The following is a 26073-nucleotide window of genomic DNA, read 5'->3' as shown; positions in this document are numbered from 1 at the left end:
CAAAAGAATAGCCATAAATGAGCATGTTTTCAGCACCTTTTTGCAAAGGACTTACTCTTGGTAAGAAGTCAGTAGAAGTTGTGCAATGCTTTTTGTGATTATTGATTCCCATGTTTTGTTACGCTTGCTTTCTAGCAACAATGAAGAAATAGTGTTGTCGTGAAAACAATGCTTTACAGGAACAATTCCTTGAACTTATATTTTTCCAGCTAAGCTAAGCTAAAGCATCTTACTGGGATAACAATAACACATGCAAAGTACTGTAATACTAAAAATAAGACATCTGTATGGATATGCCTCCTCCACTTAATTGCAAACAAGATTAGCACAGTGTATAATCAATATAAAATTGTGTTAGCCGTACAGACCATTTTCCATCAACATGTAGCTAAATGCAAATGCACGTTTCATTTTAAAAATCTCTATACTTTTATTTCGACACAGTGGAAAATGCTACGCCATCATTATAGAACTAAATTCTTCTCACAGTTAGAAATGATGAAAGTATATAACTGAGAATCTGCAGCAAAAAGAAAAGACAAACAAAACCAGTTGCAGCCTGTAGTTGTGCTAATTAAAATCAATCCATTGCCAGTGTCTTACACCAAGTTAAAAATTGCAAAGAAATTAAGATGATGTGATATGGTAGCAAGACAAGAACTGCATTAATTGAAAAGTTAAAGGTGAGGCAAAATTCCACAAAAACTAACAATTAGAGTCATATCTGTCTCCAGTACTGGAACTGTATGCTCTTCGCACATTCAGTATGAATTGACAGGATTTTCTCAACCTCTGCCAGGTAACGCGTGCTGTGCCACCCTGGTGGTTCTCCTCCTCTGTGGGGGATCCACCAGGGAACCTCCTGAGTGCACACCTTGGGACTGAGCTGTAGCCAAGAACAAGTCAGCATGGAGGGGCAGAAGTGCAGATAATGCACTGCCTTCCCTGCTAAAAGGAAAGATTGAGCATTAATTCTTCTGCCATGAAATGCATTTTTCAGTCCCATTTGCCATTACACCAAGGAAGCCATTAACACTGTACCTCAGGAATGAGGGGTAAAACATAAATAAGATGGAGCCTCAGTAGCCAAATATCAAGTTATGTGTTTTCCAAGCCTTGCCCTGAACTTCACCTGAATCCCCAGCCTACAGAGTGCAGCGCTCACCTTATTGTCTCCCCAATCTCATAGGGCTAAAGGAAGAGACTGAAAGAGTTTTGCAACTTTTGTTGTGTCCTTACTGCCACCAAAGAAACACAATGGATGAAGATGGTCTTATCCCTAAAAAAAATAATTACATCTACTTTTCTATTTTTATAATTACCACCCAAATAAGCAGAATATACACATGTTTCTGAGAATATACAAGTCATACCATCATTATGATAAGTTTATGGCTAAGAGTTTTCTCACCTCAACAACTTTAGCAAACACCCACGTGACTCACAAACAAGGATTTGCCAGTATTTTTACTGGAGGCTAGAAGTTTACTGGAAAACATACTGAATTGGCCACCTCCTGCTTTTATGCTGCAGAAAACAACAGGATAGCATTTTTAGCATGGGCATCCTGCTAATGAAATAGCAAGGGTACACAGTAGCTATGATCTGATCATAAATCATGATAATTTTGTATAAGGAAAACCCATAAATATAGCAGAAAAGGATCATGAAGTAACTAACTACAGACACACTTTAAAACATAAGATTACAGTAAAACTCAGCTAATGGAACATTTGCAAAATACCTAACCAGCCATTTTCACCTGGAGAGGGTTGGGTGTTATTTTTCATTAAAATGAAACTTAACTACTGATTTATTCACTTATCCTTGAAAGATCAGCCTCTGGGGGGTCTGGTTCTCAGTCTGCAAATTTTTTCTGGAACTCCAAATTTAAAATAGCAAAAAGGGAAAATAATGGAACACACAAAATCTCAACCTAGCCTTAAGGGACATGCATGACCACACATCTACAGTAATTCGCAAGCTACAGCACCAAAAATCTCGGGCAGGAAACAGATGACCTCAGTGAAGTATCCACTCCTGAAGCAGACAGTGTTGACATTCAGCAACAATGCCACCACTGAAAAGCCTTTCCACTTTCACTGGAAATTACCTATGGAGTTGATAGGGCACATGATATAAATGGCCAAATTGGAATTTTTCCAGACGGGGAAAAAACAAACCAACCAACAAACCAATCCAACACAATCACAAATCATGATAATACTACCCCTTTTTCTACACTTTTAGTGATCACAGCTTCTCAGGGTTTCATTCTACCAACAACCGTAGAGTCTGTGGGTTTGTGCATGTTATCAGATAAGTATACTTAAAAAATAGACTTCTGAATATAAAATGGTAAGTTCAAGTGCAAAGTAGTTAATGGGTAGCTAATATACAGTTATCATTCACAAATAGCACTCTGCACCCATATGACTAGAATATGAACATAATAAAGAGCAGGTGGAGTCTCAAAAATAAATGCTCATTTACAATCCTTAATGCAAATAGTAGCTTCTACTAAGCACAAGTTAATTAGTAAACCTTAAAGCTAAGCTAATAAATGAACACTTTTCACAAGCATAAAATAAGCCAAAGAGGATGAATAGAGACTCATTTCAAATCTAAGTAGTATGTTTGATCATATATTTAGTACTAAATAGATGTATTTCAAGTGCACTTCTGTATATAAAGTCATAAGGACAAAGTTGCATGCCAAGTTACCATGACTAGAGCAGATTATCAGAAGGCTTATTTCCAAGAATCATTAGCACTGTTCTAGAGGTAACCAAGGAATAGATCAAGAAAATATTAAATATATTTATCAATTTTAACTTGTTACAGTGTACCTGTTGCACAGCAGTTCAAAACAAGAGGGTTTAATTTATCCATATTAATAACTCAGCTACTTTGGGAAACTGGGGTTACCGATCAGTATGTAATCCACACCTCCTGACACTTACAGATTCCCCAAACACCTTTGGCTACAGAATAGGAGACAAGACGGGAAAACTGCGATGCTGAAGTGATACGAAGCCATTTTAGGCCTTCTTTGGGAGGAACTCCTTGCAGTTTTAGAACTACCTGCATGTCATAAGGTCATCCAACAAGAATGCCAATAAATCTTTAACTTGCTAGTATTCTTTAATAATTCGGCCCCAGTGTTTACAGGAGCTTTGCAAAATTAATACAGAGAAATCAAGTCCTCACAACATCAAGTCAGACAGTCCTCATCATTAAAAGCTGCAGGAGAGTATATGACTTAGCCATTCAGCCAAAAGAAATGCAACCTAGAAGAGCCAGGGCATTCACGCAAGTTTCCCATCTTCATTATTCTGGAAGTTCTTGATTCAGTTGTTTCTGATGAGCACAACTAATTATGCTTGCTGCTGGGGAGAGTGGAAGAAGTTTCCTGAGGGAGCTAAAGGTTTCCTTCTATAGAACAAAGCCAGTAGTACGTCCATCCAGGAGATTCACTGAAAGTTAGGACAGCCCAGTATAAAGTTTTGTTCAAGTCATTTACCACTTTGCAATGTCCTAATAAGAAAGGCAGGGTGCTTTTTAAGACATTGTGACAACTTGGATTTCAAATGTGACAGTTTGACAGGTGAAGCAATGATGCTCACGAATGCAAGTTACTGAAATAAGCCTGAGGTACAACTCCCTGCAGCTTGTAAAACAGCCATATTAGCCTGAGCAGACAGACACAGATGATGGTACCTGAGTAACAAAGATGCTCTGTCAGGCTGGATCTCACTACAGTCTCCACCATCTTTTCCAGTTGCTTCTCTGCCTTTCAGCACTACCTCAGTTTTGTTTCTGTTGATCAAGCCAGCTAGTTTCCATCTCAAAATTACTTTCAGACTCTCTCACTCCATCAGGTGTTTCCAGCTGGATGGTCTCAACACACTTGATAGCCTCATAGGCCATGTTTCATTACAAATCCTCGCCTTGGCCTCATGTACATGTCAAATGACAACAAAACAGCTTGATTTGACATCTCACAGGAGAGGGCAGGAAAAGAATTGTCCCCAGTTATGTCTGGGGCCTCTTGTTCCCTTTTTTCTCCCTTCCACTCACTCCCCCTCAAAATATTAAATAAGTGAGAACAATCCAAGCTTCAGAAAAAAAATCAAGGTAACTTTACAAAAGTGAAAAAATGGATTTTTACAGTCAGCCACAGTCAGTCTCCAAAGCTTTACTGTTCTCATAATCCTCTCACAGAAATTACTTGTGCATGTAAGCAGTACTAAAAAGAAGACCCCAGACATTTTATAGCATTTTGTGAATCATGCTAGTTTTAAACAAGGAGAGATCATAATAGTGAATACCATAACCTACCATGTAATGTAAACCACCTATTCAACAGATGCAGATTATATGATTAAATATTCTGGTACTATAAATATTATTTCAAGTATATCCCAAAGGATGGTTTAAAACCCACATTTGTACAGAAAAAACTATATTATACGAATATATTCACACATACATACATATGTACATAGACAGCAGGAAAAAATCATTCTATAAAACAATAGGGTTATGAATAAATAATTATACCATGAGAATTGCAGTATGGGGTTCAGGGACAATGAACTCAGGTATTTAGTGCCTATACTTCTTACTTTATAATCTACTGTATGTTATATTTGATAGTCTAGTATTTTATTTCCCATAAAGACTCTGGGAAATGGTTATGTAAGTAGTTTTAACTAATGTTGTAAACAGGTTTTCAGCTATTTTGCCATATGTTAAAGATGGCAGAAGATGTTACAACAAGTGATGAAATTCATTCATGAAGAGAAAGCCCAAGAATTCATGGGGTTTTATGCTCTAAGGGTAGGAAACAGTTTTGGCACTCTCCCAGAATGAACTGTTTAATCAGAAAACAGGTTGCACTGAATTAACTAGTAGTTCCATGCAGCAAATCTCACTGACTCTTCCCATCATCAAAATTCTCCTTTAAGGGATAAACCTCTGCTCACTTAATTCATAGAAATATGGGTATGTGCAGCTGTGACTGTTAAGGCTAAGCAACATCGTGACAGACACTAGCGTATCAACATTACAGGAGTTTCTTTTAACCTTCTGAATATACCAGGAATGCTCCTCATTTGCCATTGCCACTAGACTGTGGAGAAAGCATCACAGTACTGGGCAGACTGGCTTTTGGGACCCCTGCAAGTGTGAAAGGCAATGAGGAGCTAGGAATTTGTATCCCTAGAGGAGGAGGAGTAATTTGTCCCTTTGAAAGTATTTTGAAACACCTTAGAATACCTGTGAGCAAAGCAAGGACTGAAGGGGACATTACCTTTTAAAAGTATTCACTCAATATTAATGCTTCTAGAGATACTTAATGTAAAACATGGCATTTGAAACACCATCCTGGTAACAGCCCTTGTTTACAAAGATTTAAGTAGACCTGCTCAAAGGCATTTATATGTTAGACTATGAATAAGTGCTGCTGTAGAAAGTAAAATACATTTTTGCCTTCTCTGAAAATGCAGCATAATACTGAGCTCACTTGGAACTCTATCTGCCCTAACACTGCGATAAATAAGCTCATTCTCTTATTTTTCCTTTAAACATCAGTTCACAGTGTTGTATTTCCATTCCACCAAAAATCTCGCCTGCATTGTGCAAGTCCTGGAGCACAATTAAGTACCTGTAAAACCTGACTAATTTCCAATTTATAAAAAGTAATGCAATTATTCTTGTTCAAATTAGATTTAATCACAAAGCCTTTGAGTGGTCTAAGAATATTTTCTTGATACATGCTCAGCTGAAAACTCCCATCATTTTTAGCAGGGTACACAATAGCCATTTCTGGTTGTGTATCTCTCCTTCTAGTTTGATAATCTATGGTTAATTGCACCACCCTGGAACATCTCTTCCCAGTTTGACAGTTAATGTTTAATTACACCACCCTGGAAAATCTCTTCAAACGGTATCTGGTTTCCAAACTGAAACATCCAAATCCAACGGAAAATGTTAGTAACCTTTCAGAGAGAAGCATGTCCTGCAATCCAGGAAAAAAATTCTGCAGAAAACTAGTATCCACCAATCCAACAAAGCAGCTCCCATTTCATCCTCCTTTCAGCAATGCCACATAGAGCTGGTTTCCAAGAGCACAACAGGCTGCTGCTAGATGTCAGCGGCAAATTAATAAAAATGCTGTCATGATGTATGCGAAGATGGAAAACATCCCACTTACCATCCTCCTCAGAATATATACTCCAATAGCATCCACAGTACCTGCATGTCAATATTCTCCTATTGCCTTTATTGTTTTCATTCCATAAATTGGCATCAGAAATAAGAGCCAAAGAAAGTGATAATAATGTAGATAGGGATGCTCAGTGCCACATTCACTTACCTGCAAAAGGAAAAGCACAGGGTTTGAGCTCACTAATCACAGAAGTTAGCTAATCTTATTAGATAGCTGCTAATTACCTCTGACACAAAGAAGGATTACATGAGGCAGGAAAAGAAATGTTTTTTTTAACAGACATTGATTGGTTATATTGGGGAAAGAAGCAAATATTATATTTATCCAGAGATCAGAAACATTTCCCTTTCTGTTTGCTGAAGAGCAGATGTGACAATGAAACAGGTGGTGGAAATATAAACCCTTCTAAAACCTCCAGGGTGTTTTCTCAGGAAGTGTCTAATGATTGTCACTAGATCTGTTGCAGTGCTTACTTTATAGGCTAACGTGGTGCAAGTAGTTGCTGGGGTTTTGCCAGTGATCTCCTAGGCAACTGGCTGCTCAAAGGAGCCACAAATAGAAGCAGTAAACCCCACTCCCGATTTCAGTCTCAAAGCAGTTTGCACTTACAACATTCACCGTGCAAGAAAATAGACATCCTATGGGTGATGAAATAAGCATCCATTGCCTTTCTTAACATACTACAGCCACAAATGTTGGGAATAAGAATCAGATCTGTGCATTAGTTACAAGAAAATAACTGAATAGCTTATTAAAAACTGTTTCCAATTCGATAGATTTTACAAAGAAAATCTCAATTAACAACAGTGCAGTGTTCACACAGACTTCTTAGTAATACAAGGTACTCATTTGGACTCATCAGGCATCAGAGAAAATGAGAATTTATTCTCTTATATTTTAAAGATTTATTATAATGACTTTATATGGTTACTTATTTCTGCTTAGCCTACAATACAAGCATAAATTTATTAAATTTAGGTCGCCCATGCATTTTATTTCATAAGACAATAAATAGCAAGTGAAAACCTAGAAAGAGTAACCTGCTGTCAGCTGTTCTGAGTAACCAGTTCATATATTATTTAATTACATCTCTCCAAGAATAACAATTCATCATTCATGATTGCTTATTAAATATAATTTTTAATTACTTCAGCAATTTTCTTTGTAACTCATTTGTAAAAACAGCAGGTATTTTCTTTTATAAAGAAGTATTAGAATTATTTAAAAATTATTATTGAGTAGCTACACAGCAAGCTTATTTATATCTTAGTTTCCTCTGTATTTATATAACATTATAATATTTTACAGAGAAAATTAATCATTCTCCAGGACATATTGTGGAAAGAATTAAGAGTTCTCTCTGCAAATCAAATGAATTCTAGTTTTAAAATATATTTCAATACAAAGCATGGATGCTTTCCCTCAGTTATTCAGAGTGCAGATGTTAGATAACAGCAGGCCTAGATTCACCAATGAAGTAAACACAACCAAACCATAAGAAAATCTCATGCTGCTAACTAATGTCAGTGTCATACTGATAAGGTCAAAATTAATTTTAAAGCCTCCTACAATCTCTTAACAGAGAAAATATTCAGGAAATATATAAGTAAACACATTAGTCATATAGACACCTTTGTAAGGAGACACAAATACATGTCACAAGTGTACACAATTTTATCATTTTTATTTGAATAAATGCATATTTCAATTTTAAAACTGGAAGCAGCTTTGCAGGTGTCTAAACATTTCACTACATAAAAAGAATCTTACAATGTCGTGGTTCGGCTAAGTACAGAGTTTTACTGTCTTGGAATGTATTATTTACAGGTTTTTAATTAGAGCTACAACTATGTCTGGTTGAAAAGGGACTCATTATACACAGTTCACACTGCATGACGAAAATAAGAAAAGAAGATGTGTGTAAGCTAACCTGAGTGTCAGAAACAGCCTAGGTACATCACACAAACCCTGAGTTTAGTACAGTCTACTTTTCAGCTGCCTTGCCTCTAAGAGAACTTACACAGAGAATTCTGATGCATCAGTAATGTTGTATTGTGTCATGCAGACACAGTGACCTATCAGATTATCTCATTCAACCTCTACCAACACAGGGTATGTAGCCTCCAGATACACAGCATACCTGGAGTTAAACTGCTTTATAATGCTTAGGTGCCAAGCCAGGAATCCAATTCTGAGTAGATACACTCTGTCTTTAACTGTTTTTTGGTTGCAGGTGTTGAGCATTAGGAGGCTGTCGTGGTTTAACCCCAGCCAGCAACTAAGCACCACGCAGCCGCTGACTCACTTCCCCCATCCAGTGGGATGGGGGAGGAAATCGGGGAAAAAAAGTAAAACTCCTGGGTTGAGATAAGAACGGTTTAATAGAACAGAAGAGAAGAAACTAATAACGATAATGATAACACTAATAAAATGACAACAGTAGTAATAAAAGGATTGGAATGTACAAATGGTGCACAGGGCAATTGCTCACCACCTGCCGACCGACACCCCGCCAGTCCCCGAGCAGCGATTCCCTGCCCCCCCCACTTCCCAGTTCCTAAACTAGATGGGACGTCCCATGGTATGGAATACACCATTGGCCAGTTTGGGTCAGGTGCCTTGGTTGTGTCCTGTGCCAACTTCTTGTGCCCTGGCTGGGCATGAGAAGCTGAAAAATCCTTGACTATAGTCTAAACAATACTGAGCACCAACTGAAAACATCAGTGTGTTATCAACATTCTTCTCATACTGAACTCAAAACATAGCACTGTACCAGCTACTAGGAAGACAGTTAGCTCTATCCCAGCTGAAACCAGGACAGAGGCCCATCCTTATGTGAGAAAATTATTTAACAGCCTGTTAGTGAACAAGGCATCTCTTCAGCTGATGGGGCAACCAGCATCTCATGAGGTCATTTCCTCCCTTTTCTTGAAAACTACTTTCTGTTTGGAGTCCCAGTGGCAATACACAGAGTTGGTCTCTGTTTAACAGCTCATCTGAAAGCTTCCACAGCTGCTGATCACGAAAGATCTGAGTAGGTTGAGAGGAATGGGGACAGCCATCAGCCACCAAGCCTTTGAAGAGATCCCACAAAAGGTCTCAGCTGGGCAAAAGCAACGGCTAAGGGCTTTTGCAAGATTGGCCTCAAGGTACACAAGGTCGCCAGTAGCAATTTTGCAGGTATTTCTGCAAAACAATAGCAGACCTGACCCAAGACCTTACAATCAACAGCAATAGCTAAGAAAAGGACAAGGTGCACATATATTCCCTATGCCCATTTGGAGAGGCAATAAGAGTAAGGAAGGCTGAAGCACAAAAAAGAAAAACACAATAGCAGCAGCTGTGCTGAAGGACATCAGGCTATTAGAAGATGAGGGCAAAGGCCTTTTTCAGAATTGATTTTATCCACAGAGTAACATAAAGAAGAAATGTGAAGCAAGGCCTCCGGCACAAGGAATCTTCCTTTCATGGACAATTTTTGCAGTATGTCATTAGACTGGAGAGAATAGCTACCTGGACAAATTACGGCACAACATTTCTTTAGTGTTTAAGACCAAGTGCTTGTGCCATTCCTACAAAGAGTTATGAATGGGAAGTTGTTCTTTGCTACCAAAGTTCTTCTATCTGAGGAAACCAGAAGCATTATTTAGAAAAAAAACCCCACAGACAAATGGACTATTGTCAAAAGATGTTCTGAAGGATGGAAGAACATGTACTAATTAATTCAAAGAGAAATTTGTCGAGACCTTACATTTTACATGAAAGGGACTAGTAATGAAGTTATTTGCAACTGCTTCATTTCCAGGGAACAAACTTCATTGCAAGTCTGGTAGGGAATTATAAACACCAAGGGGCTCAGATTTATTTCTTAGCTGCAAACAAGTTACCACAGGATAAATGAGCATGATTCCCACAACACAAACCAAGAATTTTCATTTGCTTTCCAATGCCCAATTTTCCACAGAAAGACAACAGTGAAAAATTACACCAAGTTTCTCATACACTTCTACCTGCCTGAATAAGTTCTGTAAAGGAGATGAGGGGAGAAACCAGAAGAGCTGGCCCCTGTTCTGAACTACAGCCAGGCAAGTTTAAGAGGAAAAAAGCAAAACCTAATCAGCTAAAAGTTACACGGGAGACTTCTGCTAAGGTCTCTAAAGGTGTGAAAAGCAGACTCAAAGATATTGCATTGGCTGAATAGATAGAGAATGGGATGGAGGCAGTGACTGAGCTGGGCAAAAATCTTAGAAATCAGGATACAGTATATTTAACTTCATGCAGAAAGACAGAGATGAAAAGAGCAGCATGGCAAAAGCACATGCCAAACACCCGGCAAGTCTGGGGGAAAAAAAAGGTAGTCAGAGCTGACAGAAGAGGGATGAGCTTACAACAAACCTAGCCAAGAGGAAACCATGGCATAAGCCAACTTTACATCAGCAGAAGTGAACAGAAAGTGACAGATTTTAGAACTCTGCAGTATGAAAAGCCAAGCCAAGAGACCATAAGAGAAGGAAAGGAGAAGGAAGACTTCTCAAAGCACAGTCAAGGTTAGTGGAGGATTGGTATGAAGAAGGAGCACATTACTTTTTCCCCCCATTTAAGACTGACCCAATATTTTATAATGTGGTGGTATTAAGAAGGCAAGAAAAGCTACACCTGGATAGGGAAAGCACAGTTATTTAAGGAGTGGAAAGAAAAGAAGCACTAGTCAGAATAGAAGTAAGGAGAAAAGCATCAGATTAAAAAGAAATGTGGGAGAACAAGTACGAACAAGAACAAAATAGTTTACAGGCTTTGAACCTAGAGTAAGCAATTTCTGTAGACGAGGGTAGGGTATGAGGTGGGAAGAATGGAATTGAGCAAGGTTTTGAATATAATGTAAAGGCAGCATGAAAAAGTCTGGTCAAGTGACAAAGCATCTTATCAATGTTCAGTGAAGGACCAGCACAACTTTGAGCTCTGTTTAAGTGTTGCATCCAAAAGTCAAAACAATGCCATGTATGATACCTTCCCTGAAAATGTGTAGGATTCTGAAAATTAGGACTTTCTGCAAGGCAAACAGATGCTGGCATAGACAAAGGTGATACTCCCTGGAGCAAGCAAAAAAAAAAAAAAAAAAAAATCCAGATTGAAAACGCTACAGTTTAGGGAAACACATCATCAGTCCCCACTCCATACATGTCCAGTCAAACTTTGCATCAGCTCTACTCAGCTCTTAAGTTATAACCCTGTTGTCTTAAGTGCTGCTTTCCAGATGATACTGTTACCTTCTGCTGCTATAAAGTCAACTAAAACCAAACAATTGATTTCTCTCTTGCATACAATAAACAGGAAACCCCCAAAAATCATTACACTAAAGGCAGTAAGATACTCTTGTCAGCAGACAAATAATTCCACACATTATGTTTAACCAAACAGTTTGAAAAAGAATATGAGGTTCTCTGGTCTGCAGGGAAGCAGGTGTCAATGGAGGCTTGCATCAGCACTTCAGCTGAGACTCCAGACACCTCAGAAAAGTCATGATCTATTTACTATTCAAGTTCATCTTTAAGGAGCAATGGTTCTTGTTTCACAACTGGTGACAGTGCTGATAGTCACCTTCACCTACAGGAGCTGATGACAAACTCCCAAGAACTTTTCCCTCATTCCACCAGATGAATAGAGACCTACTTGAAGTCCCTAAAGGCAGTATAGATCCTTTATCTGAACAAGATTAACCTCTGTTCCAGAAGATAAATCATTGCAAATACCAACAATCAGTGAATTCACATCCCTGTGCATCAAGCCCTGTTGTCCTATAGTTAACAAGCTGAGCAGAGGCCTGGGGTTTACTCTGGCAGGGCAAATTATAAGAAACCAGCTACTAGACCTTGAAGCATTGACACTTGTATAAAAATTGTCACATACTTTAATGAAACTGAACAAACCTTTTAATTCATTAAGTGGATTTTGGATCTGATTTCTACCCAATAAGTTACATTTCCTTCTGTTCACTCTTTCTGATTTTATGGCATCCACACACAGTATGGTTCCAGTTTTTACTATCTGCAGTCAGTGAAGGAATGTAAATCTGGGAAGTTATTTTTTATACAGAAGTTAATAATGCTAATATTGTGAAATGCCCCTTTGCTCCATTTACATGTCAAAATTTATAAAAAGATCTGCTACATCTTTCCAACATCATTTTCTGTGCCCTGCAATTCACTGTTAAGAAACAAGGACTGTTGAGAAATAAGGGATGTCTAGAAGACTGCAAGACATAAAAAGAAAACCCTTTAATGTTTAAAATAACACAACATTTTTTTGAAACAATGATTTTCAACAGTAGAGGAAGACTTGCATTCTTTTGAAAAGAAAAATTATTCTGCTTTTGGGATCAGGGTTATCTATAGAGCGTGAATACTATTCACCTCATGAAAGTAACTTGGGGATCATGTAAGTCACTCCTGACCACACCTGTTGGAAGAAAAAAAAACAACAACCAAACAAACCCCCCCCCTCTAAACAGATGTGTCGCAATCAGATAAAAACAACTAAACTGAAAATGACTGAGGCAGATGTTTAAAAAAAAAATTCCATCCATAGTTAACTGTTCTTATGCTATTGAACAGTTTAGATAGGCTGCAGTTAAAACACATATCCACCCTATACATTCTTTTTAATCACATATGAACACGTTTGCACAGAGCCAAGGAAAAATGCACAGGCTCCATTAACCATACCTGACATGACCTTTTATGCTTCTAGAAAACAGGCTGGTAGCTCATGAGTGTTGTAGTCAGTCTAAAGGCAAAAAGACCCACCAAAAAAAACCAAGCCAATTAAAAAAACCCAACACAACCAAGAAAATCCAGAATAATTCCTGAAAACAGAAACTCACTCAACCACTTTGGCAGGAAAAAAAAAAAGTCAGCAAATGCTTTTTTAGAGGAAAATGCGTTCATTCCAATTGACAGTGAGCAACAAGGATAGAAAAGTGGCTGTCCTTACCATTTGGCTAAAGTGAAATACTTTTTCTGCTCAATAATCCTGTGAAAGCACATAGCAATAACAGATGTACAAACTGAAACAGAATGTAGTGGTTATCTCCTGGAGTTTAATTTTTTAGTGATTGCAGATGGCTCCAACTTTAGTTTATGCAAGGTTTTAACAAGCTAGAACTATGAGAAATTGGGACACAAGAAAATTTATTTCACAATGAAATCCCAAAGCGCTGAGCATTAATTTGCATTTTAGCAGAAATTCATCATCTGACCATGTCACAGATATCCCCCACCCACAGTCTATCTCTTCTTTTCACTGTTGACTAGGTATCTTTAGGCCAGGACTCTAAAAAAAGAGATGCAGGCAGTTGCTAAGGTTGGACTGAAATGGAAAGACTGAAGATAAAACTGCTGCTGGGATCAGTTCTTCCACATGATCAGTGCATATATGGCCTGAATCCCAAAAGGTTCCTGAGGAAACCTGATGCCTTTTTATTAGGCTTCTTTTAAGGACAGTTTGGAAAGGTAAAGATTGAAAATGCAGTGTGGGGGTTATAAAGGATTCTCCGAAACTCACGGACATGTGGTACACATAGTGACAGCAGCACTCACCTGAGAAGGCGGAGACAAAACACAGTTCAAAATTTGATAAAATGAATAAATTTTGCATATTCTCCCTCCTACACTCTCTTAGTAATTTTTCAGAAAAACAGTGGCTCTGTAGTAGTTTTAATGCTTTCTTCACTAAAATAATTTCTATTGCTTTTGGTATAATGCCAGCTAATTCCACAGCTGAAAAAAAATAACAGAGAGCTTACTTTTGATCCACTACTTCTTTCATGAAAAGAAATACCCTTTCAGTCACAACACAGGTATTGTTTTCCATGAAGTACCATGCCTTATTTGGCATCAAGACAACACTTGACACTTTATCCAGAAGTACCAAAATTTACCTCATAGAACTGGCATTCACAAGTATTATATATCCTACAATTATTTCAATAAATACCAAGTCAACCTCATTAAACAGCATGCACAAGCACATCGCAATGAATTACGCTAATGCCAGAATAAAAAAAATCCAACCAACACCCAATTGATACTTAAGGGAATTATTTAGTGGAAAAGAATGATTAAAAAAGTACAATACGTACTTTGAGGTTTTTTAAAGCAAAATCAGACACCTTTCTGAAAAACATACTTCTGTCAGAGTACAAATTATGGATCTGGTTAAAGAAATCAGAGTGAAATTGTCTGTCTCATGCTGTGGAAGAGTTTAATCACCGTGATTCTTCCTAGCTCTGTGTGTTATGAATTTATGAATTTCAGATAAGCTAAGCATGCTTTGCAGATCCTGGAAGAGACTGAAATGCTTGCAGGTATTAGCCCTAATACCTGAAGCCAGCTGGAGCTCAGGCAGGTGCTGTACCCATCTTAGAAGTTGCAATTGCAGAGGCATCAGACAGAAAGCATGGGTTAATTTCAGGTGGGCAACAGTGTAAGGATCTTGCAAAATTGGATTTGGGCATCTCTATACATAAGTGTACAACAATCTTCCTGTCAAACATACCCCAAAAGGTGAATTCAGCTTAGAAAACTTATCTGCATCAAAAATCCTGCTTAGATGTTATGAAAAATACAGCACGGGTGTTTTTGTGCTATTGTGAAATACACAAAGGCGACTGTGCAGCATACTAAGAGTGGGGCTAATAATTTATTGACCATATTTTGCCATAGTTACCTGGATTCATAAACTATGAGAAAGCAAGTATTGATTTTGATGCTGTAGGAAACTTGGGAGAGTAATATTCAATACTGATGAACTAGGCTGAATAAGAATATTAGATGAGGACACTGGAAGCTGCTTTGGGAAGGCTCGTGTCAAAAAAACCCAACCAAATAAACAAAAATACCCCAACAAAACCATTAAAGAGTTTTTTCAAAGAACTGACCTTTACTGTTGATGGAAGCAGAAAACACAGCAACCAAAAATGCTATTCTGGAAGAGCTGTGTAATTTACTAGAATTTTCATTTCTGACACTTGGAGTACCTTTACCATAACTTTGCTGGAAAAGTTCTTTAAAAATAAACCAGTGTTTTCAACCTGCTACAAAAACCAACTTAACTAGGTCTTCTATTTTCAACAATGATGTATATTACCACATGCGTCAAAATCACTGTGAAATTTTATTATTTTCTGTACTTCATATATCAGTTTAATGTTATTTATTCTGTGTAGATTAACAGGTAATTACGCATTTCCATCTCTCAATTCTCAGCTAGGTTGCTATCTAGTTTAAGTTATTTAGGCTGTTACTTATGCTTACTTTTGTACAATAACAGCAAGCAACTCCAGTTCAGCAATACAAGCATTCTATAAGTGACATTCAAAATATTGGCACTATCATTAAAAAGTACCACATTTTTCACTATGCAGTATCACTAGCAAATATTTTTTTATTTGAGTGAGTCAATTAAGAGCTCTGCACAGATTTAGTGATCTCCACCTGAAGAGAGAGCACACCTCCTTGGCCTGCCAGGCACATTTACAAAAAGATTTTGCCAAAAGTATGGTTTGAAGCCATTGGTTGAAATTATACTGAAATAGAAAGCTAACTTAAAAGTTACACCAGACTACCAGACACAGCACTGTGCTAACATGGCTGCGGAACTTCCACACTACAACTGGTTTTCATCAGCCAGCTCAGACTGAACGTACAGCCATCTGCCCAACTCCGTGCAGACATGCATAGGGAGCTCTAGAAAATGAATTATTTGAGGGTAGAAGAATGGGAACATAGTGAAGATTAAGGAAAACCATTAAGCCCCACAGATTCAGTTCCCCATTTCACACTGTTCTGAAAGTTGCAAAGACTTTTTGGGAAACTCCACAGCATATTCGAGAAGTATGGTTATATATACCAAATCCAGTCTGTATTGCTTCTAGAGAGATCTGGCAAAAGGCTTACATGCAAATACATACATGAGGATACTGTTACAGTAGTCAATTCGAGGCATCGCATTACTTATAGTAAAGAAGCAAGTGTCATTGCTTTAAGAACAAACTTACTTTAATTCTCCTAATAGCTACCAGTTCACTGATCACAGCTTGTGAAACAGCTTGCTTTTCAGTTTATAGCCAGAATGTAATTCAAGTAGGGATAATGTAAGATTTCATAAGAAAACCTACAGCAATAGCAATACAGGGAAACTTTCTGTCCCCCATTTCCATCCTCAGTGGTGACAGAGAGGACAGAGGCTCCCAAGGGGCTCTGCAGATCAGGTCAAGGTCTGCTGGGTAAGCAGGAGCAGGCACTTGCCTAGAAGCTGCATAAAAGATGGGGAGGGAAAAAAAAAAAAATCAAGTGAACCCCTCCATCCTACAGACTCCCTTCAAAGGCCCTAACAAAACCCTCAGCCTTCTGGAGGAAACAGAGCTGTCCTCAGCCTGTCAAAATACCAGGACAGCAACAGTGCCATGGTGGTCACTTTACACTGGACTGAGAACTTCCCAGCTGCTGGTTGACCATTTGCTCCTCCTGACCCCTAATAGTTCCATGAATGGGTTTTCTCCCTACTCGCTTTCCAACTTTCCCTTTTTGTTACTCTTATTATTGCCTACAACCTAACAGGCCTTCCAAATTTGTGTCTTCTATACAAAAGATAAATAATTAAATGGTAAAATTTAGAGACACGTGGAACCATCATGGTCGTTCTGCTCTCCTTGATCACATATTTTGCTCCCCAATTTCTTACTGTTTAGGTGGTGTAAAGGTTGAAGACAAGGACCAGGTCCTTACCTCATGCAGACTGCAGCATAAAAGGGCTCTGATTATAATTGTGGCTTCTACACTACTATTGAGAAATATTTCATGATTATACTGTACTAAACAGGCACTTCTCATCTTAGACTCTTCCACATCTCAAAACAGCAACCCAAACTGAAGGCTGTTATTTTTCAAACTGTCTTCCCTTTCTTGATTGCTTTCTCACTATACACACACCACCCTTTCCTCCCCAAAACATCCTTGAACTATCCTGCATTGATGTTTAATATTTCATGGTGGCTGTCCAGTGAATGGCACATATGCACAAGATAACCATGACAACAAATAATTAGCACTTTTTGGCTGGCTGAATGCCACCTGTGAAGAAAACAGCAATTTGTCTCCTTCAAGAGACAAAGAAAAAGACTGAAGGAGCTCTAAGACATCTTGCATTAAACCATCATATTCCTTCCCTACAGTGTAATTGCTTATTTAAACACATTAAGAGAACTAAGAGTTTCTGTACAGTAAACAGAGACAGTGCCCCCCATACCCCTCCCCCTTTTACATGGCGTTAAAATCAGCTGAATTAATGCAAAAGTTATTTGAGCAATAAGCCAGAGCTAGGTTTTATTTCTTTTTCAAATTAAACAGTTTCAGCTATAACTGGTGACAAAAACTGAATTGGATTTTTCACTTGCTTAGATTGTCATCAGATGCTTTTTCACCATTGGGTCATTTGTGGGCTTCCTTCATTTTGCCTGGACATGATTGAAAATTAACTGAAATGCAAATTGGAAATGTTCCTCCACTTTATTATGAGCATTTGCCTCTGCTGGCTGGGAGTCTTCATTCTTTCTCTGCCTGTTATCCCCACATACTGAAAGTGGGGACAAAAATGCTTTCTGTTTCCATCTCAGGCAGGAACACAGCCCTTCTCGTACGAGGTGGTATCAATCCCTCATCTCCCCTCACTCTATCGTATAGCAAAGATCTAGAAACCCACTCCCAATTGCCACTGGCTTGTGGAACTGACAGGAAGAGAGGATCTGGGCACCAGCCTGCTGCTTGTGTACCATTGTGATTCCTATAGTTTATTCCGTCATGGACACAATAAGCACAGACATTTCTGCGAAACTGGTTTGAGATTTTTCAAAGCCATGTCAGAAATACCAGCAGAAAAGCACTTAACTGACTAATTCTATGGGTCCTCCTATCTTCCTCTTGTTCTTGAGCCCCAAACCCAGTGAGACCACATGGGGGCACAGTGGGATTGAGCGGGAGGGAGGACATACCCTTAACACAGAACATTCCTGGAATTTTGCCTGCACTGCCCAGCTCAAATTCATAGAATAAGTGGTTGCAAACCAGCTGGGCCCCTCCAAAACTAATGCACGTAAAAGCAGGAACCACCTTTGTCCACAGAGTCAGGACAGGCAGTCATTCCTCCACGCTGACAGAACAGCAGCACTAGCCACCATGCCAGCCCTCTCCACGTCATACTGAAGTGCTGAGAAATCAGTCAGTGCATCTGAGAGAAATAAGAGGAACAGAAATTTTAGAGGAGGTTTTTAGGTACGCAAAGATTATGCTTCCCAAGATTTCCACTCCACTGTTAGGAAGTACTGTCTCGGAGAGACCCAGTAAGGTCTGCAATTCAGAGTTGGTAACTCCAGTTTCTCAGCAGCCATCACGCCTACAGCATCACGTGCTTACAAGTTCTGGCACGTCAGCCACTTGGGGACTGTTCACAAGCCACGTGTGTCTCTAGAGAGGAGCCACTTTTCCCCAAACAGGAAGGCTAAGATTAGCTTCCTGCACCTAAAATGCCTGCCTCTCAGATAAATGGCACACTTTAAGACATGTAAATGAAGAAAGAGACCAAGTTACTATTTAAGCTCTCAAATCTCTTCTATGAACTGTACTAAAAAACATTACCTTTACATTGAAGGTAGGTGTTACATGATGTGAAGACTGCATTGAAGTTGTGCGCAATACTGAAGAGCAGCAAACGGAAGAAGCAAGGCAGAGAAGTGAGAAGATGGGCAAATTGTTACTGAATACATAAACACTGCAAAGTGTTAATCAAGTGTGTTTCTCCCCATATCAAGTTCATGGCATACAGTACAACATAGTGTGAAAGTTTTCACATTAAGTGCTCTTCATTGTGAAGAGAGAGCAGCAGATTTTGTTTCCAATGAGCAGGGTCTTGTTTGAAGCCTTTACATCTGACAATGTACCAGTCGGAGAGAACAAAATTACTCTTTCCATTCTCTACCATATTTCCATACTTACACCTCCCCAAAGAAAGCCAGTAATTTTCAAAATGTTGCCAGCATTAATGTACCTGATTCTTTTAAATAAAAAAATACATATGTATTAGTCACATAAAAATCTTTAAAACTATACATAAAATCTGCATCAACCCATGCTCATTAGCATATGTGTGCCAGTTTAAGTGAATGCTATTGATTTAGCTCATCAGATAAACATGTTTACCATCAGCTATGCTTCTATATTTCCAGTATAAAGCTCAATGACAAATACACAATGAAGAGTCTTAAAAAGGACAGAACAAGTACTTGTCATCCATGATTTCATGCAGAAGCTTCCAGTCCTAAGTGCCCATTTGCATAAATTCAAACGTGAATACAGGAGCTAAGACTAACTTCCTCAATATTCAGTTTTTCCCACTGCTGCTACTTTTCAGCAGCAAAATAAGATGTTGTTATCCCTCACCATGGTCCTGAGGCAGATGTGCTCATTAAGTCACACATTCTAAAAAGTAGACATAGATTATCCTAAAGTTGGTTTAAATACATTATTTTTTCCCTTGAAAATTCCACTGAAAGTGAAAGAAAAAATACAAAGCAAAGTAGTACACTGAACAATTCAAGGAGTTCCACATTTTTCATTTAACTTTTCTTCCCCTCTTCCCTTCTCCCCCTCTAGCATTTCCAGATTGATTTTTGAGATGTCGATGAGGGGAGACAACTAACATCGAGACTTAATCCCATCAGTGCCATTCTCTTATAACCAGTGGAACCTACAAGAGAAGCTGACGGGGCAAAAACAGGCAGTATGAATTAAAGAATTGACCTGCCACAACAGGGATACAGCAGGGTAACTAAATGTGCCCTGAGCTCATGCAGCAGCTTTTTTGGCTGCTAATCCTGAGATGGTGCCAGTTTTTGATAGCTCATGCTATGGAACACATCAGTGCTTGAAAGGTCTTCGTGGCTGGCCTCATTCTGGTTTGCTGCAGCTAGGCTAGACAACAGTCAGAAATCCCCCTCACCAGTTTTCTTTCAACTCTGTTACCCTTTACACTTATCCAGCTCAGCCTGTTTAATGCAGACTTCACAGCATCAAATATACCTGTCTACATGGTGACATTTAAATTATAAGGGGCTTGCTACCATTAAAATTGTATTCTTGCTAGACTACCAAAATACTCTATCAACCGCTTTCAGAATATACTCTTACAACCCTATTAAAGACTAAATACTTTGGAAAGATGAGTATGGTTTGTATTGTAGCAGTTTACTTTGAGGCCAGTAAACTGCATATAATGGCATTTGATGCAGATCTCAGATACAGGAAACAACTTCACTACAAGCTCTGAAACACATCACCTACAATATTCTGCACTACCTTTGAAGCTGTCGATCATGGAGCACCTCTGCTGGTTGGTTATAGTGTATATGAGTGAGAGTGGTTCAGAAGTTACAGCATGAGACTCCAAATTGATCTTTCTTGGGTTTATTCCCAGCTTTATTTGTGACCTGCAATGAAACAAGTAGTACTACAACAACTCTAAAAGTACTCTACCCAAGACCTAGAGTACAGAGACTGAGCATGGTACCCAAAATTGTGGACCACTGAGAATTGTAGCAAAACCAGAATTTAGGTGTCCTGGCTATTGATTACCATGGAAGTCTCAGTCAGGCTGTGTAAGCTGAAGTCAAACGCATTGAAATGTGGTGGGCATCTTGCTACAGCAGTACAGAGACATTTATCAATAGCAACTTTACAACACTGTGGTAGAAAATTACTAAACTCTATGCATGATGCGTTACCCAGCTGTAAGGTAGCAAGTAGTATCCTACATTTTACATTAATGTAGATAGGGTGTAAATTTGTTCATCGTTTTAACTTTTTCTGGTGTTGCCCACTACTTTGCCTCTCTGTTTTGATTGCAAACTGGATTGTTTTTATTGCTACCACATCAGCTCTAAGCTTCCTCTTGCTGATCAGAGTCCCCTTGTCACACCTATAATCCCCTGATTCTCAGACCCTTAATGTCTACTGCCTATTCTATTACTTTAGGTTTTCTGTGTTCTGGTGCCATATTTCCCTCCTCTGTTCTCCTAGAAGATCTGCCATATTTCCATTTCTCTGTGCCCTATCACCTCTACCTGAAAGCCCAATCTCTCAAGCACAGGTTAGTGCTAGTAGACTGAAGACAGCAAGCTAATTAGTTCAAAACTGTGACATTTAAGCTCAGGTAATTGTTGTGAAGATTAATCTCTTGTTCCACAAATAAACAAGTCATACTTCATTTTCAGTTGACTTTCATATCATTACTGCATTTGGCAACTCAAACAAAATGCTGAATTTTTTGTAAATTTTCTATGGAATGAAGGAAGTAGTGCCATGGAAGCATTCAGAGAAGATCAGATTTTCATGACATTAACTCGGTAGTATTAAATACGCTTATTTCCACAAAGACAGTAATGCCATATAGGTCATGTCATCAGAAATAATTTATGCAACTATTTATCCAACGTACAGAAACTTTACTTGAAAAGACTGTTTCAACCTGATATATTACAGATGCTGTATTACAGATGTAGTTTGAATTTGTCAAGTAATTCAGCTAGAAAAATAACCATAATGGTATACTGACATGCTCTTCTTGCCTTGTCTCCTTTTGGCCTTATAGCTCCATGTCCTACTCATGAAGATTTGAGAAAGGAAGGTACTCTGTTTCCTCTCTGTGAAGGGATTTGAACCCATACCTCTCCCAGTCACCAGACAAAAGCTTCTCTCAGTTCAAATCTCTGTCCTGAACCAGCAGATAGTGGATTAAGCATGGAGTTTCCACACTATCCTGAGGTCCTTGTTATGTTTGCTGTGAGGATTATTCTGCTTTGCAAAAAAAACCCCCATTTCTACGGGGGGTGGGGGTTGGGGGGGGGGGAGGGGGTGTCATTTGACTTAGGGAAGCCAGAATAGAAAAGAGGATCCCTATCATGTTATGTAGAGGGAATTATCATGTGCTCATATCAGTAAGTAACCAAACACTGATGAACGTGTACTCAGATTTTATTTTTTCCTTCTATACACGTTTCTGTGGTCATTTCTACAAGAAAAAAAATCCTTCCTAGCAGATTTATATTACCCCAGTCACACCCTGTAATGGCATCTCTCCGAGGCAGACTAATCAGCTGCTTCCTGCCTGCGGTATATTAGGTCATCCTTCCCCTGACAGCCTTGCTCTCTAGTCACACAGGGCACTTCAGACAGACAGCAAGAAGGACAAATCTGTTCTTCTCCAGTCAATCTATATTAAGGGGATTGCACTGCAAAGCGAAGGAAGTGCTGAAAGAGGATACAAATAGATTAATATCATTACAGCTTGTAAACAATCCTAGGAAATTAAAAACAGTCTGCTTAAAGAACAGAGACTCATGTGCTACAGGCATCCTCCACAGATCTCACCATAGTAACCAGAATAGCCAAAATGTCTCTATCTCTTAGGTATAGCATTTATATTTGAAAATATTTTCCTCCGTTTCTGTAACACGCAGTTTTGCAATTGGTTGAAGGACTTCTAATGGCAACCAAAACCTAAAGGAAATGTCTTTTTCATACAGAGCAAAGGAGAGGGAAATAAAAAGAGTTCTGTTACCTGGTTTCTTCACACATTAAGGCCTTCTTGCTACAGATGTATCTTAATAAATAAAATAGCTACTCTGAACAATATACATCTTGCATTCCATCACAGATCATGGATATTTCTGTATCTGTGTGTAATGAGATCATTTATTTGGGTAGATATTAATACAAGCAAACCCACTTGTCTATATTTAGATATTATACTGAAACACTATTTCCCCAAAGTTCTTGTAGTTGAAATGTACATAAATAATCAACAGCCAGTAGCCAAAATAAACAAACAGATAAATTACAATGAATACACAAGTAAATACAGTTCTGATTTTTTTTTTTTCTCTCTTCTTTTCAAGCTTTATGTTAAGTTTTCATTATGGACCAAGTTGAGCAGATAAGGATGATACCTTCTATGTTTGTACTCTATGTTGAATACACTCTTTTAAGCTCACTCTGGAAGGTCAGGCTTCAATCACACCCTCCAGCTTGCATCTTTCTGGCAGCTTGTGCAGATTATTTTGCTGATACCACCATGTCAAAGGGACCAGGCTTCCATCTGTATGTTCCCCTAACATACTTTGAATTCCTCAAAAAAAACCTGCTCTGTTTTTCATTTACCGTTCTTTGGTTGTACTAAAGCTTGCAAACACGAGGATGTACACTAGTAGCTGTACAACAGTCCTGTGCTACAAAGCATAGAAAGGATCATTAAGGATCCACCCTCTTGGTGTTGGAGGAGGGGAACAAACCCCAGGGACCATCACCAGACTTCCTGGCCGTTACAGCAGATGACAATGCTTACACATTAGAAATACCATGCTGAGGGCTGAGATCAATGCCAGGCCCCTCTGGTCACATCTTGCCTGAATGTAGCTAGCACTGTGGCCCTATGTAGATACAGAACTCAAAACATGGCACGTTTGCGTAAAGGATTACTAAGACATTTTGCAGTTAGAAGTGGTTTTGTATACCTGAGGTTTGGTTCCTAAATTTCAACTGAAATGCAATGTACCTTTCTTGCTTCTCCATAAGCATGCGGACCTTATCATTTTTCACAACATAATTCATCGCAAAATAGGCTGCCAGCACTGCCATTTTGTGCTGCCACAGAAGATTTTGCTGAGATAGCCATTAGTGCTAATGCTTATCCTGGCAATGGATCATGCTACTGAAAGAATTTGCTTGCTGTAATTATTTGAATTACTTAAAATTAGTGAAGTGCCAATCATTTGTTCAGCTGGGTGATGCATACATTTTCTAGCAAAAATCAAAGAAAAGTTGTCATAGTCAACCAAAATAGATTCTTTCCTTTAAATTCCTCTTAGGGTTACAAAACATTTAAAATGAAGAGCCACTTAGGCCTTAGTTAACTAGTCATTTAAGAAAAGTTCTAAGGGGTGTGGGTTTAAAATTATTATAAAAAAACTCTCACGAGAAAGAATGAATATACAGCAATTCTAAACAAAGATATGCAAGTACGTAACACATAATTCCCCAAAACTTCTATAATTCACTTAGCACAATTTAGATATTCAATAACCATTGATATGTAATAAAACTATAACACCTGGAAAGAGTAACTAAGTTTTACGCTATGGTTACCACCTTTCGCTGCAGCCTCCATTACCTCAGATGCACACCCTTGCCCCTGTGAAGCAACGGAAGTGTTGGAGGTAAGTCAAAAATGTAAATCCTCACCGGATGAGCTATCAGCTGAGTTTAAACTCACTGTTGTTATACACCCTCATATCATGTTTACAAGTCATAAGAGGTCCTGGCTGTAAGCAAGCTACTATTTCCTGGATGTTTATAGAAACAAAAAACTGCAAGGGAAAACCCACAGATTTCTCAGCATACAGCGTGTGGCTGTTCCTATGTTCATAGCAGTTGTTGAATTCTCACTTTTAACTTTAATGGACAGTTCAGATATGAAGACACATAAATATCGCAATGTAATAGCAGTAAAGAGTTTCACCGACCCTATTAATTTCAAATAAACGCAACTATAAACAAGAAATGAAAGTATAATTACAATGGTTGTTAAATGGATATAAAAAGCCCACATCTTCATTTCGAGGTATTTCTACTTTAGGAACTACTACAGCTTGCCTTGAAAGGCTGTACCTTGTCTCTACTTTTGTGACTACTTGTTTCAGGATACCCCCACAACTGGGCCAGCAAACGCTAGTATTAAGGTACCAATCCCTGTGTGCCTTGTAGATTTGGTTGCCATTTATACCCATTCAGAACAAGTATGAAGGAAATGCATGGCAAATTTGGGTTTAGAAGCAGTATGTATCTACTTTTCACTACAATAAATATAGACAAAGAAAGACAATAGCACGTCAAGTATAGATGATAACCCACTTTCAAGGCAGATGCCCCAAATCTCATCTTTTTTGCCTCCCTCCCCAAATCATTGATTACATTCTTCTCAACTTGGATTTTTTGTGAGCACAAAGTTGTTAACAAGTTCCATTCAATTCAGGTGAAGCATGAAGGTCCCACAAAATCTCGAAAACCTACAAACTGCAAAAGCTGCAAATTCTAATACTGAAGCTGGAGAAGAAAACATGAAATGTTTCATCTTAGGTTATACATCATATATATTCCCAAAAGTGTATTTTTTTTTCACCTCAGTGACACAAAGATAAAACTGTTGTAGACAACAATAATTTAAACTCATTCTGTAAACTGTGGATGTTACAATCACTTTCCTGCTGTAATGGCTTTAATGACTGGAGCGTTGGAACAGAATGATACAGGCTCTTTAGGAAGGACAGGCAGGGGAGACGAGGAGGGAATATTGGCCTCTATGTCACTGACCAGCTGGAGTGCACGGAGCTCTGCCTGGGGATGGATGAGGAGCTGACCGAGAGCCTATGGGTCAGGATTAAAGGGAAGGCAGGGACAGGTAACATTATAGTGGGGGTCTGCTACAGGCCACCCAAGCAAGAAAAGGCCCTCATCCACTCAGTCTATAGACAGGAGCAGCCTCATGTTCCCAAGCCCTGGTCCTCATGGGGAACTTCAACCATCCTGATAGCTGTTGGGGGGGACACAGCTGGCCATAAGCAATCCAGGAGGTTCCTGGAGTGCATTGGTGATAAATTCCTTCTCCAAGTGATAGAGGAGCCAGCTAGGAGAAGTGTTATGCCAGATCTTGTTCTCACCAACAAGGAGGGGCTGGTGGGG

The 26073-nt window shown here is 38.8% G+C and overlaps 1 protein-coding gene across 3 annotated transcripts in view; it reads right to left on the bottom strand.

The window, feature by feature from the left end:
• Positions 1–26073, bottom strand: part of ANK3 (ankyrin 3) — a 385183-nt gene that overhangs the window by 271729 nt on the left and 87381 nt on the right. The window contains exon 1 of one of the 3 annotated variants that reach the window (XM_049809743.1): positions 6218–6361. The exons of the other annotated variants lie outside the window; for them this stretch is intronic. Coding sequence (XP_049665700.1) covers positions 6218–6220 — 3 coding nt within the window. The 5' untranslated portion in view covers positions 6221–6361. Of the gene's footprint in view, positions 1–6217; positions 6362–26073 lie in introns of those variants that run through there. 3 annotated transcript variants of the gene reach the window in all.

Source organism: Accipiter gentilis, chromosome 9, assembly GCF_929443795.1.
Source record: "Accipiter gentilis chromosome 9, bAccGen1.1, whole genome shotgun sequence".
Classification (NCBI taxonomy): domain Eukaryota; kingdom Metazoa; phylum Chordata; class Aves; order Accipitriformes; family Accipitridae; genus Astur; species Astur gentilis.
Note: the sequence above shows the minus strand (reverse complement) of the source record. Positions and strands in the feature narration are given on the sequence as shown.